Source organism: Montipora capricornis, chromosome 13 (genome assembly GCF_036669925.1).
Source record: "Montipora capricornis isolate CH-2021 chromosome 13, ASM3666992v2, whole genome shotgun sequence".
NCBI lineage: Eukaryota > Metazoa > Cnidaria > Anthozoa > Scleractinia > Acroporidae > Montipora > Montipora capricornis.
In genome coordinates, this window is record NC_090895.1 from 13139036 (window position 1) to 13155737 (window position 16702).

Below are 16702 nucleotides of genomic sequence, written 5' to 3' on the forward strand. Positions count from 1 at the left end.
TTTATGTGTTCTTAAGTCTAGTTTCGGCCCTCTCGAAAGCGTACTCACACCCAAGAACTTCTATTTAACAGCGGTAATTGTTGCTGGAAAAAAAAATGGCCTTGCTATCTATGTCATTAAGGAACATCTGCAGGTTTCGTCTGCTTATTCTAAACCCTTCCACCTTCCTTCCATGCATTTTGCTGAAACATAAAAAAACGGTTGTGGCAGAACTAAGAAAGTGAAAAAGAAAAGAAGTTACACTAGTTAGTCGAATATTTCTATGTCGCATATTGAAGGTTTTTGTCTTGTTTACATTTGCTCAGGCTGATTTTTGCCGTCTAGTTTCATTGACTACAGGATTTACAAGTAATTTAGTGACTTGAGTTTCTGTCGCACTTATGGCCTACATGGCCTACGAGCTATTGAACCACAAGACCCTTTAGCATAGTTCATCTTACATTTGAACTTCTCGAAGCAGAAAGGTCACACAGCATTGAGAAAGTGATCGGGGATCGAAGAACTTGGTAAGGTCGAACACGTTTGTTGCCTATTTGCTACGTCATAACACGTCATATCCAAGATGGCGCTCTCCAAGTCACGAAAGAGGCATCTTCAAAATGCTCTTGTCACATTTTAACAGGGAAGTTGATTAAAATTCCCGGGGAAAAGCTTTAGTGATCTAGAGAAACTTTTCCTAGACCGTACTTTCCGTTTAAGGAGGGTGAACCAGTTTTTAAAATTTTCAATGAAATAAACTGTTTAAGGACGTTCGCGCCCATTGCTACTGCGCATTTTTTCGCGCATGTCACGCACACGTCATGCATGGCAGACCACGAAGGTAAATACGATGCTAAAGGTGCACACATTTTCCACAAGAATAGAAGGCGAAAGCGTGTGGCATTATGGGATAGCTGTGGACCCAGGTCTTCACGGAAATGTCACGCAATGGCGTGACATTGCGAATAGACAATCCCTTTGAGAACTTCGCAGCGATTTTACTCTCTTGAATGCTCGGTGACCCCCATTTTTCTTTCCGTAGATCACTTCCTTTCCTGATTTTGTCCATTTTAACAAAAAACAAAAAAATTCTGTCCTTGAGAAGTTACAAACATTTTGCCTTTTATGCTCTCGTGCGACCGAAGTTTTCTTTCTTAGACTAGTATGTATCGTTTTTCAAGGTCTATTTCAACTCAAAAAAAGACATCAGCTGCAAAAGTTTGTTTAGTTATATTAGTTATGTTGAATTGAGGACGTTTACCTGATCTAAATTTCACTAATGTAGCTTTTTTATTGCTGACAGTTGTAAGCTAAGATCGTTTTAAAATGACGCAAGCTTCTAAAAGTGCACCTCATGATCTCGAAAACGAGCACGGTGACCCCCCATTTTTTTTGCCTTTTTGGTAAAAGTAGATCATTACCTTCCTGCGTGGCAAGTTTAAAGAAAATCTGTACGTGGGAACGTATTGGGCGCGAACGTCCTTAAAAGCATTGAATCCGCTCAACTGTTTCAGGTAACAGCAATGTTATGGTACCGCGTGGGAAATCAATAATTGTTTAAAAGCAATAGATTAACATATAAGCAAAAGCGACCCCTGAACAACATATAGTCTTTGAGAACGAACGGTAACCTCCAATTTTATTGCTGGCAGCTGTTATAGAGCGTTTTCACTCACGTGACCAGCAGCCATATTGGATTACTGAAACAAAAGAAATTTTTTGCATAAAAATAGAGTTCAGTTCCCTGAGGGTTAGTTTGGTACACCATCATGGCTACCATTTCTTTGTTTTGGAACACAAACATGGCCCCCGTGACGTCATGTGAAACAGCTCTATTAGCTGGCTAAGTAAAACCTTCTGTCGTTTTAAAGTGAATCGTATGGAATTGTTTCCTAGCTAGTGAAAACAAGATTTTTCAAAACTTTCACGTCCATGGCATTGCAGCTGCTAAAAAAGAAGACCTGATGAATTTCTTTCAGATTCAATCAAATTGCCTTTCTTATTTATTCTTCAGAAACGATTAGCAGCGGTTCTTCAACCGACCGAGAAGTCATTTTCAATGACGTGGCCGCAACAAGAGCGCTTCTCCAGCAAGTGGAAGAGCTACTACGTAAAATGGAAGTTAACCTCTCCAAATTTTAGTTTTACCGCGAAAATCTTGGCTGTTTATCCCGCAATGTAATTGTTCCCTTACTAACTGATATAAGTTATCTCGTTGTTTGAGAAAAAGAAAGGAAATCCAAACCAGCAAAATAACCCATTCATCACATACACTGACACCATTTTTGCGTCACATTATACACGAAATCTGTATATGAGTGGCCATATGCATAGGATCTGGCATTACAGCTCAATTCAACACCTCTCCGGCGACTTTCTTTTTGTCTAAGTGTCAGTTCGGAAAGATGACATTAACTTTGCTTATTTTCTGAGCTTTTAATTTTTTTTGGTCATTAATTTATTAGCAATTACAATCACCTCACTTGCGCATGCTGGATATATATCATGGACCTATGGTTTTAACCCTCTATCATAGGTAAGCATGTTTACTGATAAATCCTCTTCCAGTCATTTGTTGACTGGCCATGGAATAATGAAATCGTTGACTTAATTAAGCTTTTCTTTTGATGAACATTCATTCATCATGTTGGGGTGAAGTGGGCCTTAATCACACGGCGGCCATGTTGAGTCCCGAGGGATTGAAAACTTCTGATTTGCCCCACTGAAACTCGTTCCCAAACATTTCAACTTGAGGCCAGGGGTACGAAATCTATTGTCTATGGCCAGTATGGTCGCCGCTCGAATAAGGCGCATGTGTTTGAAAAAAATCGAACTTTTGACTTTTTTTTTCCGTTTAATAATGAAGACCTAAGTTACTGGATGAAGAATTAGTACACGTAATTTTTTTAACTTGAGATTTTCTGAAGTACAGAAAATTGGCCAAAAAAGCAATCAAACAAATGTTTCTTTGCCATTTCGAAACCTTCTGGCAAATATTTTAAATACACTTTGTAATATTGACCAAGAAGGTTCTCACGTAAGACAGAAATAATGTTATTTATTTTATGCTGACCACTTCATAGTTGAATAACTCACTCAAAAAAAAAAAAAAAAAAAAATTGAGCTTTACAACAAATCTTCTGAGAACTATTTACACATTCCTGAATCAAAACTACTTATAATTTTATAACTTAATCATGTTACTGGTAAGTCCATGGAAATTTCCATGTACAAGGGTGGAGCAAAACTATTTATAATCTTGTAATTTTGCCATGTTACTAGTAAATCCATGGAAATGCGTACGTAACAATCTAGATCAAAACTATTTATATTCTTGAAATTTCACCAACGCAATTGCAAATCCATGGAGATTTTCATGTACAATGCTGGATCAAAACTATTTATAACCGTATAAGTTTGCCATGTCACTGGTAAATCCATGGAAATTTCCATGTAATCAACTATATCAAAACTATTTATAATCTTGTAATTTTTCCATGGCAGTTGTAAATCCATGAAAATTTCTATGTACAAGGGTGGATCAAAACTACATGCACTTATTATTTCTGTAATTTTACCAAGTCACTGGTAAATCCACGGAAATTTCCATGTGTAAGGCTAGACCAAAACCATTTATATTTTTGTAATTTCACCATGCATATGCCGATTTGTAAATCCATGGAAATTGCCACGTAAAGGGCTGGAACAAAATCATTTATATTCTTGTAATTTCATCATGCCAATTGTAAATCCATGGAAATTCCCATGTATAAGGCTGGATTAAACCTACTTATAATCTTACAATTTTACTACAGGTATATCAGTAGTACGTCCATGGAAATTTCCATGTATAGGGCTGGATTAAAACTTAACGAACGTATTATTTCTGTAATTTTATCACGTCACTGGTTAATCCACATAAACTTACATGTACCAGGCTGGAACAAAACTATTTGTATTCTTGTAATTTTACCATGTCAATTATAAATGCATGGCAATTTCCATGTATGGGGCTAGAACAAAATCATTAATATTCTTTTAATCTCACCACAGGTAACCCAGGCTCAATGTGTGTTCAACATAGGTAATTATGGAGAACATATGAAGCAAAGTTTAGGTCTGAAAATTTGCTAGAAAATGGAAATAAAAATCGATAAAACTTACCATGTGGTGAGCTGTTGTTGTCTTTAATACGTACACGAAGTTTCGGGGAAAATGGTCCTCGTTCACCTTCCTACATAGTATAGTGACAAGGTAGGAGAAGGAAGGCAGCGTCTGGACTCCAATCGACCCAAAACAAGCACTTTTTTTTTCGCGAAAATCGAATCCAGTCGCTAAATAAACACGCCAGGCTCGTGGAACATGAATTTCTCTAAACCATGAATCCACTGAAACATCTCCAGGTAGCAACGCGAAGCCACCAGACTCCGTAGAACTTGTAAGTTAACCTGCTAAAATGGCGGCCGTAAACCCTTCTCCTCGCAAAGTTCCCAATTCCCTCCAGAACTTATTATACTCGTCACCAGGCGTCCCGAGTTGAGTGCCATTTTGAATTGGACACTTTGCGAGGACAACGGTTTCTGGTCGCCTTTTTAACAGGTTAACTTACAAGTTTTACGGAGTCTGGTGGCTTCGCGTTGCTACCTGAAGATGCTTCAGTGGATTCATGGTTTAGAGAAATTCATGTTCCACGAGCCCGGCGTGTTTATTTAGCAACTGGATTCGATTTTCGCGAAAAAAATCGCGCTTGTTTTGGGTCGATCGGAGTCCCTAAACTGGCTTCCGTCTCCTACCTTATCACTATACTATGAAGGAAGGTCAACGGGGACCATTTCCCCGAAACTTCGTGTACGTACGGGGACCAATTCCGCGAAACTTCGTGTACGTATTAAAGACAACAACAGCTCACCACATGGTAAGTTTTATCGATTTTTTTTCCATTTTCTAGCAAATTTTCAGGCTTAAAGTTCGCCTCATATGTTCTGTATATTTACCTATGTGGCACACACAGTGAGCCTGGGTTACCTGTGATCTCACCATGCCAATTGTAAATCCATGGAAATTTCCATGTATAAGACTGGGAAAAAAAACTCTTATATTCTTGTAGTTTCACTATGCCACTATTGTAAATGGAACATGGAAATTTCCATGTATAAGGCGGGAGCGAAACCATTTATATTCTTGTAATTTTACCACGCCAATTGTAAATCCGTGGACATTTCCATGTACAAGGCTGGAAAAAAACTATTTATATTCTTGTAGTTTTACCATCCCAACTGTAAATCCATGGAAATTTCCATGTAAAAGGTTCGATCAAACCTCCTTATAACCTTACAATCGTACTACAGGTATATCACTAGCAAATGCATGGGAATTTCCATGTACATTACCAGAATAAAACTATTCATAATCATGCAATTTTACCATGCCACTGGTAAATCCATGAAAATTTCCAAGTACATGGCCGCGTCAAAACTACTTACTATATATTGAATTTTACCAAGTCCATGGAAATTTAAATTATAATCTTGTAATGTTACGTCACTGGTAAATCCATGGAAATTCTAATTTACAGAACTAGACAAATAAAACTACTTGTTATCTTACAATTTTAACATGCCACTTGCAAATACTTGGAAAATTTCACGTACAAGAACATACAGTCTTGTAATTTTACCACGCCACCGGTAAATCCATGGAAATTTCCATGTAAATGTACGTAGTTGTTTCGGATCATCCAGACCACATTTGACAGGTAGTCATCAAATGACGTCATCAATCAAAAGACAAAAGAAGGGGTCGTGCATAAATTAGGGGCAAGCTGTGGCATGACTGACACCACGCGGTGTAACCCTAAGAAGGAGCGTGGAAAAATTAGCGTCATTTTGGGGCATGACGCAATGCAGTTGTAACCCTAACACGTGAAACAACACGTTCACCACAAGTCGTCGCATAAATTAGGGTTAAGTTAATCATATGCCAGTCATGCACGAAGACGAAGTTTTCTTTTATTGAGAAAGTAAGCGAGATGTGTCTACTGTGCTTGTATTATGTGTCCACCCAGCCATCCGGGTGGTAGCGCAATTATATACCGAAAAAGAACAATGGGAAGGACAGGGAGCCAATGAGGTAGAGGTGAGGTCATTACGGACCAATGACACACTGCTGACATCAGTAGAAAAGAACAATGGGAAATGCAGGGAGCCAATGATTAACAGGTGATGTCACCACCGACCAATGAGACACTACTGACATCAGTATACAGTAACTTAGTTAGAAAACACTGGGGTTTGGCTTGGCAACAAATTCAAAGTGGCGCATGACTGGTGATCTGCAATAACGTGAACTTGTCTATACTACCCGTCTTAAAATCGCGCGGTACAATCTTCCTTCAACAACGAATATTTATAATTACAAATCGAGTAAAATGAAAAGAAAGCAAGGACATGGGTGTTTCATTCTTTCCCTTCTTTTTAAAGAGCGAACAACACAATTAACATCTTCGCGGATGCAATAAACTACAACTTGAAAAGAACCTCTTCGTGTACTACAGAGATTTACTTGCGATTCGTTTCACTTACATAAAATCTACTGGAAAAAAAATCATTTGTATTGTCAACTTCACACCTTAAAGAAGCTGCGAACTTGTCCAATTCCCGAAACGGATCGATGGTACATGAAGTGATGACCTCTCTTATTATGTTATCAACCATTTTCGATCGTTCTCTTGATTCCCTTTCGCGGGATTCTGCTTTTGCGCGATTCGCACGTATTTGAGACAAACGTTCTTGCGCTGCATCGAAGAGTAATAATCTCACTCTTTCCTTTTCTGTAATTCTGTCCTTTCGTCCCTCAGTTGCCAGTCTGCCATAAAAAGAAAATCATCAACAAAGAAACCTGGAAATTAAACCCTTCAACACCACCAAATGTCTTTGTAAGAGTCTCTCAGATAAGTCATTTAGCGAATCCGTATAAAAGAAGTCAGAAGAATGAAAACGCTTTTTTATAATCATCGGAATAAACCCTTAACATCACCACCTTAGATAGTTTTAAATTTTTTTTGCAAGATCATAGCACAATGTACGAAACAAGACCTACCGTTCTGCAAAAAACATGTTTGCTTATCTTGCGTGGCTGGAATTTTTTCGTGCAATAACTTCTTTTCTGGTTCATAGCTTCAATCTGTTCGCTGTCTTGAGATGCTTGCAAAGCGCAACAGTTCTACCCTGTTCGTTCCTTGAAGTAAATGATTGCGTTGATGCATAGCGTTTTATGAGCTCTTTCAATTTACTAATTGTAATCCGCTTTGTTTATAAAAGAGTGAGTAGCGTTATTGTGAACATAAATTGATTGACTGATAACGGAATGTTAAAGAATGTAACGTTAACGAATAATCACGGAATGTAGGGTCAATGTAGTTTTTCAACATCTAAAAATGGCATAAGAGCAACTATTCCGTCTTTAACCAAAAATAAATTGAGAAGGGAAAAAATATCCGGAACAAAATCCGGGAAAATTGCGTCATTGGGAATAAATCCTGCACTTCATTGTTTTTTCAACTAATTGCCTTTCCTTTGGTTTTGCCGCAGTACCGCCTTTTTGAAGGTAAAGACACATGTAGAATATCGGTTGAAAGTCGTTTAACATTTCCAATACATTTGCTTTTGTATGAAGTACGGACAAGACAGGGCATGTTTCAAAAGTTAGGGACGATTTTGGATTATACGAAACCAATTCCTTCTTACCTAATTTAAGACCAAACGTGTGGTTGATAGCAAATCTGGACAAATTAAGGACTCTTCAAAGCCTGCTAATGTTTCACATCTTCTAGAAAAAGGCTCTCTTGTGCCTACGCAGACTTTCGGAATGTAAGGTCAATGTAGTTTTTCAACATCTAAAAATGGCACAAGAGCAACTATTCCCTCCTTAACCCAAAAATAAATTGAGAAGGGAAAAAAAATATTAGAACTGATTTTGTCGCAATTGTCATGTTTTTCTCTAGTGTTGTAATGCCTGCACGGGGGAACTCGGATGTTGATGGTTCGAGATTTAATCGCAACAATTTTTTTTTTCGATTAGTTTTTCCTAGTTTTTTTTCCTACCAACTTATTTTTTCGCTTAGTTACAACAACTGTTATTGATCTTGTTTTTAGAACAAAACGTGAAAGATGCTGTTGATTTGTTGTGTGAAATGGCGAAACATGTTGACAGAGAGTTACGAAATCTCCCCGAAACATCATCCTCGCCTCATAGTCAGCAACACCGTGCTGGGGTTTTACAATCCCCTCAGGAATCTGGTCGCATAGAATTCACCCTGGAGCCCATAGTAGAACGTCAGTCGAAAAGAATGGGAGTTCACGAACGCGTCTTTGAAACTAGAGTCCATTAGATCGGGCCAATATTACAAGGGCAGAATTTAACGCATGCATTGACCCACGGATTACGCAGGGCATTGGAACGCTTACTGGCTAATCCTGATATTGATGATTGGGATGGTATTTTTTTTTCGTTTAAGTTCCAGCCGGCTGGATAATAATTTTCACAGCGCGCGATTTCAAGAAAGAAGTGGCGTTATGATATTAGACGGGTCGATGAATTCATGAATATAATATGTATCGGAAAGATCCCAAGGAATGAACAGGATTTGTGTTGTGCTCGCGCCATCGTCACAGGGAAAGCTCACGTGGACTACCATCATAAATGGCGTAGTTTCCAACGAGGCTTGACCATCCAAGGCGATGCGGCTATCGCTTTACATACAAAAGCTAACGTTGAACCTGGCCTCTGTGGAATGGACGAACTAACTCGGTTTTCCCTCACCCCCTCCCTATTTTAAAAATATCGAATCATCATGGTAGACGTAGATCGTGCGTGCGCATGTTTTGCGTTTGGCGAAGGCAACAAACAATTGGCGATCCTACATGACAACAGTCATTATGATACCCTCACTTCATTACCAGGTTTATTCAGTTCCGGTTATTTCTGCGGGCGGTGTTTACACCCCTATAATGATTTGGGGCGGCATGTGTGCCCTAATGCGACCGGAATTCACTGCCCTGCCTGCTGTCAAGAATCATGCTCTGATTACCATGAGGCATACAAGACTAAACGGTTTGCCTCCCACGTTGTCGCCGTGTCTTCTATGGTCTGCTATTTCCTGTCTGGAACTCCATAGTAGCAAAGCACAAGATGGGAAACCTAGCGGTCCTCAAAAACTATCCGTCTGTCAAGCGTGACGGAAATGCGCCCATTGCCGAAAACTCCTCGTGGGAAGGAAAGAACAAGACGATCATTGCTGCGGTTGGGGTGCATGTCCCTCGTGTCGCGGACAAGTAGATCTTAACACGCATTGATGCTTCATTCAGAACGCCATGGACCCTGATGAGATTCGGGAAGAGAAACGAGCTGTGCAACTGGCCAAGCCAAAAAAACAGCGGAGTCAACAAGGAGAAGACGCCTCAAGGGGGCTACAAACCCTTCGATTCAATACATAGACGGAAAACCAGGAACAACCAGACGAATATAAGGAACCCCTTTTAGTGTTTTTTGGCATAGATGCAATGCAAAACACCGGGAAACATATCACCAATTTGGTCGTAGGAATGACCGCAGATTTTACTGACCCCAAAATGTTTCACGGATCCCAATGCGTCGATCATTTCTTAGAGTGGTTAGAAGTCTTGACAGAAGAGGAAACGCGCGAAATCACAGTCTTGGCCCATAATTTTAAAGGGTACGATTCTTATTTTATCGTCGACGCATTGCAGCGTCGCAAACAAGTATTAAAGCAGGTTCGCAATGGCGGTAAAGTACTGGAACTGACTTATCTGGGAGGCTACATTCGTTTCATTGACTCTATGTCGTTTATACCCAGACCTCTTTGTTCTTTCACGAAAACATTTGGACTCGACCCCGATCAATTTAAAAAAGGTTACTTTCCTCATTTATTCAATTCCCGTGTCAATATGGAGAATGATAACCACGGTGAATTGCCTCCTATCAAAGATTACATGCCCGAGGGGATGACCAAAGAAGGGAAAGAAAAATTTGAGAAGTGGTATGAAGAGCAGAAAGCAAAGGGGGTTCAGTTTTATCTGCGCGAAGAGCTCGAAACTTATTGCATCAATGACGTCCAGTTATTGCGTGAAGGCTGCCTCACACTTCAACACGATTTCCGCAAGGCCACCCGGTTTTGCCCCTTTGAACAAATCAACGTCGCCTTGGCTTGCAATCGAGACTTGCGCCTCAACCGCATGGAAGAAAACACCATTGCCTCAGAACCTCTCTACAGTTGGTACTTAGATGTCAAGCATTCCAAAGTGGCTATGGAACAGCAATTGCGCCGAGACGCCTGGCTTGCAGGTGGCGATGACGAACGACGAGCTTGAAACAGGCGATGATAGTTCCGACCCGCAGTTCCGTCAGCGAATACAGCTTGCTAGGACACCCAGTGGACGGTCGACGGTTATGATTTTGAGGCCAACACGGTTTACGAGTTTCTTGGCTGTTTCTGGCATGGTTGCCCCAAGTGTTTTCGCTGAACAAATAAAATATTATGATTATACCAGTCTCTACCCATGGACCAACAAGACCCAGAAGTATCTGGTGGGACATCCTGAAATGATCTATGCCCCGTCACGAGAGAAACCAATTTCCGATTATTTTGGCCTCGCAAAATGCACAGTATTACTACCCTATGGCCTTTTCCACCCTGTATTACCATACAGAACTCATAACAAACTCACGTCTCCTCTGTGCCGCACCTGTGTCGAAGAAAACAGCGACCGTCCTCTCCGTGGGAAAGTTTCTTGGTGTGGCCACAACGAACAGGAGAGAGCATTGACGGGAACATGGTGTATGCCGGAACTAGAAAAAGCGGAACAGATGGGTTACATGATCCAAACCATTCATGAAGTGTGGCATTTCCGAGAAACGCAAGTCGGACTGTTCGAGGATTATGTGAACACTTGGCTCAAATTGAAAACGGAAGCTTCAGGCTGGCCCACATGGTGCGACACAGAGGAAAAGAAACAACTCTACATGACTCAGTTTCAAGCGAAAGAAGGTATTGCCCTAGAGTATGAGAAGATTGCCGTCAATCCTGGTCAGCGGGCTTCGGCCAAACTAATGTTGAACTCTATGTGGGGAAAATTTGGACAGCAAGTGAACAAATTGCAAGTGAAAGAATTCATTGAACCTCAAGCCTTTTGTAGTTTCATGGACTCTGATCAACATGATGTTCGCTATGTCAGCTGCATCAATGAACAAAGAGTGGAATTCCATCATCGCGAGGAAGCGTTATGTGAAAATATCTCCCCCAATCTGAATATCTTCGTGGCCTGTTTCACTACCTGCTGGGCGCGCTTGCGTCTCTATGAAGCTCTAGAACTCTTGAACGAAAGGGTGTTGTATTTTGATACAGACAGTGTGATTTTCGTGCAATCCCCTGGAGAAGCGGAACCAGTGCTGGGCGATTATTTGGGCCATTTTACGGATCAATTAACCAACAGAGATTTCATCACAGAGTTTTGCTCGGGGGGGGGCTAAGAATTACGGGTATCGTACGAAGAAAGACAAGTATTGTTGCAAAGTACGAGGATTTTCATTGAATTTCGAAGGGATGACACAACTCAATTATCAAGTGTTGCGTGAAAACACCTTGAATGAATTGCAAAGCCTTTAGACTCACCGTGAAAAACCTGCGTCGGGCAGACACACAAAATCGTCCGCGTCTCGAACGAATATCAACTATGGACCAAAGAAGCCCACAAAGAATACAAATTAGTATTCAATAAACGCGTTCTGGACCCACGAACAGCGATCACTTATCCATATGGATATCGAGGACTTGACTCTCTGAGGATAAAGATCTTATTGTCACAATGGTCGAACTATTGGATGAAGAGGATGAATAAAAAACGCTCTAATTATGTAGATTCTTTAGGAATTCAAAAGCAACATTTCAAATGCGCTAACAGTTTTTTAAAAATGATTTTCATTGAAAAATCGCTATCACAAGGCTCTCTTAATTTGTTTCACTGAAAAAAAATAATAAAATAGTCCACCCAGTCGTACGCTCTAACCGATTGAGCTATGGGCGGCAACTTAGCGACCTACAGGATACGTTGCTTGTTGTAAATCTTTCAACATGATTTTTAAAATGAACATTCACCCTTGTCACACCGCGGCCATTTTGTCCTGGGAGACCAAAAAAGCTTTGTTTTACCACACCAAGCCTCGCAGTGGAAGTCATGGGGGTGAGGCTTGGCGTAGTAAAACAAAGCTTTTTTGGTCTCCCAGGACAATATGACCGCCGTGTGACAAGGGCGAATAGGCTATAAGAGACTCACACAATCACAGATTTCATTTTTCAAGTTTTATTAAAGAAACAAAGAGACCGACTAGTCACTAGAACCGTCGACACGTTCCCGATTGTACATAAGATTATCAAAAAGAAACAACATGGCTTTTTTGTTTTTTTCACAATTTGAGTTTGCGCTTTGCTTGCATGATCCACTTCACAATAGCTTCTGTCCAAGTTTTCTTGCCCGGCAAAGGGCTGATGGAGGCAATCATCTTGTCATCGGCTTTCCATTTGTCACGCAAATTCCTAGCTCTGGCGTACTCAATATCGTGCTGCTTGACAATCTTATCCAATCGATTGATACCCGGGTCCCCGCACGTTAACTGTTTCTTCAAATGCGTTCCAGGCCCCAGTCCTCCCCAACCATTTTTGAATGTCTAATCCTTCTCCACGTTGTGGGCGTTTGCGCCGAGGCGATCTGCATGCTGGGGCTTTTTGTTTCTTAGTGGTCCTTCCCATCAAGTTTACGTCGGGTTCAACGTCCCTGGTCAAATGCTTCCCACCCTGGTAAAGATTTCAATCGTTCTATTTCCGTAGCCACTTTCTTACGCTGGTGGCGTTTGAGTTTATTCACAATAATGTCAGCTTTTTCTTTGGATGTACTCCATAGGGATGATCCCAAGACTTCAGCAATCCCGAGGATTCTTGAAACAAACTATGTAATGCGCATTGCGCATCACGGTCTTTGCATAAGGGCCCTGTTAAAACAGATCTTGACACAAATACAATATGGTGATGTTGCGATGGTGGGAATGTTTTGTCAATAGGTCCAACACACGCTTATCTCTTCGCCCTTCATCCATCAAATCATCCAACACTAGCACCCCGCCACCTTGTGGTGCAAACCAAGCGTCCAATTCCTCTAAACTAGGAATGCCTTTGTGAAAATGTATAGCATCCTCTTTTTGCATCATTTTAAAGGTGGGCTGCCATGCTCCGTAACAATAGTGTTTGGTAGGTGGTGGTGGGTCCATGAAATGAGAAGCATGTTTCAATAATTCCCGCGTGAAGATGGTCTTACCACAGCCCGAGGGACCGGTCACTAAAAGACTGCAGGGGGTTCGAAAAAAAAAGCCTTCTCTCTCCGATCGTGGTTGAGTCATAGTCCTATCTGATCCTCTCCCCAACGCTTCACCGTCTTTTATCCAAAGCCTTTTTGACCCCGTACCGTGCCGCGGCAGTGACACCCCTAAGGCGGCTGCTTTACCAACGGCGGTCAATGCAGGAAGGGCTAACGCGAGTAAAGGAAAAATACCTCCCTTCTGGTGCTTGGTTCGCTGCCTGTTTCGAGTCACCCGTATTTTAAGGCGAGGAGCGTGTTTTCGACGTGTTCTTGTTGCAGGCATGATGTCAAATGATATAGGTATATTAAGTGGGGTCAATGACAACGACGTGGTTTTTTATTAAAAACTTTATTTCAATGACAAGTAGCTTCTCACCTAGAACAACACGCCTGACTATTTTCTAAACCGTCCACGATATCCGTTTGAAGTGATGGGGGTTACTGTACAAGGATGCGATGGCCTGCTTGGTGATCGTTGGCTACTAAATCATGTAAAAAAAAATCATCCATGAATTCATGCATGCTCTTGCCTCGACACCGTGCTTGCAGAAACAATAAAGCGTAATGCCCGCAAGCGCGGCTGTTCAAACTTTGTAAGCTTCGCTCGTTGCGGTGGATAACGGGAAAGTTGCGCCAGATCCATTCCAATACATGAGGTACTCCGTACATATCCATAGGTAGCCCATAACTGTCGAGGATCTCGCAGGTATCTCCCGAAGTCCACAAAGCCAACCAATGACGTCCAGGTTCTCCTTTAGGGTCTGTGTTGACAATCATAGCCCTATGCGTTTGTCTCCCAGCGGTTTGGCGGAGTGGTGATAATTGATCTTCAGGGTACACACCCCAAAACACGCGCCTCAATACAGGGTCACGTTTTGCCAATGCTGTTAACTGTCAGTCGCTCAAGGGTACTAGTTCCATCGATGCTTGTCGTAGCAGTGATTGATGACACTGTTACACAGGTAATGCAAGTGGTTGTATTTAATACAGAAAGGTCTGAATTTTAAACATCGTAATTTACCACGCCAGTGCCACTGATATCCATCACGCTTTCAAACTCGCCCCAGACCACCACCGTCAGATTTTGACCAGGATTAGCCCCAAAATTGATCTCCAGGGTGACATCGCCTTGCGGTTGTGGGTTTTGCAAGGGGCTATCTGCATCTCCTCCTACGACATTATTAAACAGGTGCAGTGTCCAATTCTTGTTGTGGCCCCAATCCCCCAGTTTCAGCATACTTTCTTGGTGTTTACCCAGAGCTCAGATGGCTTCCAGGAAGCGATGGTACCCCGAACAAATCTTTCTTGTTGATTGAGTTGCAAGGTTTCGTAGGGATCTTCCTCACTGCATATGATTTGACGAATGCGGGTCACCCCAAACTTAGGCAAATTGGTAATGATCTAAATTTTCGTTGTAGGCGCGACTGTCCAGTAATCCCACCATTAGACGGTCGGGTACGTGGCCTTGAAACAGATCTGTTTTCTTAAACATGGTACTCTCCCCGTTAAAAGTGAATGTCTTGACATGCATGTACACGGTAGGATAGTGAGCCCACATGCCTTTGTTATGCCTTGTTTAGTCAGTGCGGTGTATGTGGTAGGGTTTAAGGTCAGCCTACAGAGATAAAATTTGGCTTGGATATCATTCGGACCCAGGGTCATTCACGGCATTAATGGCTTGAAGGAAAGCATTCACATTCAAATAATTCACCCAACCTTGTGGGGCCAGCAATGTTTCACCTTCACTGGGCGCGTAATTCAGCAAGGTTTCACCAAAGGCTCGATAGGCATACATGCCCGTGTGTGCCACATTATTGACCAGGCTAACGTACTTGGTGTAATCGTCTCCCGATTGATTTGCTTCAGCTGCGGTGACCTGCCCATCCGCATACAAACCAGTATTGTTAGCACCGGTAGGTAGTCTCATGTAAAAGGTTAAATAACTTTGATTGAAATCGACAAGGTGGTAATACTGCTATTGTTGAGCGGGGAGTAACCCACCCATCGAGACCCTTGAATAGCCACATCTTGCGCTGGCAAAGCCCAGAAATTCAACGACTTGCTCATGACGAAGGTCAACGTCGTTTGTGGGTTGTTCGTCGAAGTCGTTTGGGTTTTATCTGTGTTGTCCACCAAAGAGACAGTTCGTAGTCTAAGGTTGTTGGTGGTGGTGATACATGATTGGAAATCCAGCCACCACGCTGTCCCCACCCCAGCAATCGGTGTTCGCGTCTAGGAATGAATCGTACTACAAATCGCGGCATGATGGAGTCAGTGTCCCTGTTGGTGGTCAAGTAACCCTTCTGCTACAGCAGGAGCCCCGATCTCCAATAGAGTTTTCCATAATCCATCTCCCACTTGCGGGGGTGTGTATCGAGTGAGACTTCCTCCTCGCATGTTAACCGTTTCGTCCTAAAGGTGATTCCCCCAGGGCTGCTCTATTTAACTTGGATGAAATGCAGGATAACCAAGGTACGATTAGATTTGTTGTTAGGAAATGCAACCAAGGAACCGTTTGTTTCAGGTACGTCGACTTGGAATGTTTCGTTGGTGTTTGGCGCACTGGATGAAATTGTTTGTGTTTGGGTTCGAAATACACCACACCTCTTCCTCGTCTCTCGTACCAGACTTTGCGCAATAAATCCGTCTTCATTCCTCCCACGATCGTGCTCTGCGCTACGTTACAGTACACATACAAGGTGCGAGAAGGCTCCCCAACCACCATTCAAAAGGCGTGGTTCAGGTTGGTGAAACGCAATTACAACTCATGCTTAATCGACGGCAGTTTTTTGCTATTGCCCAGAACACGCTATTTCCATCTTTATCCAGCAAGTCTCGGTACTTCTCAGACGTTGTCAGATCAGGCACTTTGTCATCTATGTACTCTCTAGACAGGTTATGGCCCAACTCCCCTGTTTCTGTAAGCCATCCCATCTTGATAGCCAGGGTACCATTAATCCAAATTTCTGGAGTGTTGTCTACACCACCGAGTTTGATCTTTGTTTTGTCAATCAGTAAGTCTTGTTCGTTTCCTCGCTGTATCCAACAAAAGGTTATGTAGATACGCTTTCCCGTGTCGTCCACAAAATGACTCCCTTTAAAGGGATCCCTTAGGCGCATTTGGGTGAGAACATCAATACAGGCTTTCATGAAACTTTCTCCATCCACCACCCACTTGAATTGATCGATATTCATCATGTTGACTTGCACGTCTGATCTAGCCCCAGACCTCATTAGCGTGGTGTAAAACAGAAAATCGTATTTTGGTACCAGATGGTAGAGGTTGACACGAGTGT

General features: G+C 41.9%; 2 protein-coding genes across 2 annotated transcripts in view; both read left to right on the plus strand.

The window, feature by feature from the left end:
• LOC138029922 (uncharacterized) overlaps positions 1-2162 on the plus strand; it is a 23852-nt gene extending 21690 nt beyond the window's left edge. The window contains exon 8 of the mRNA XM_068877774.1: positions 1994-2162. Within this exon, the coding sequence (XP_068733875.1) occupies positions 1994-2121 (128 nt within the window). The 3' untranslated portion in view covers positions 2122-2162. The remainder of the gene's footprint in view (positions 1-1993) is intronic.
• An 8332-nt stretch (positions 2163-10494) lies between these two features.
• Positions 10495-11526, plus strand: LOC138030555 (uncharacterized). The gene has a single exon (XM_068878453.1). It carries the CDS (start codon positions 10495-10497, stop codon positions 11524-11526), a length of 1032 nt encoding a protein of 343 aa, XP_068734554.1.
• The last annotated feature ends 5176 nt before the right edge of the window (positions 11527-16702 follow it).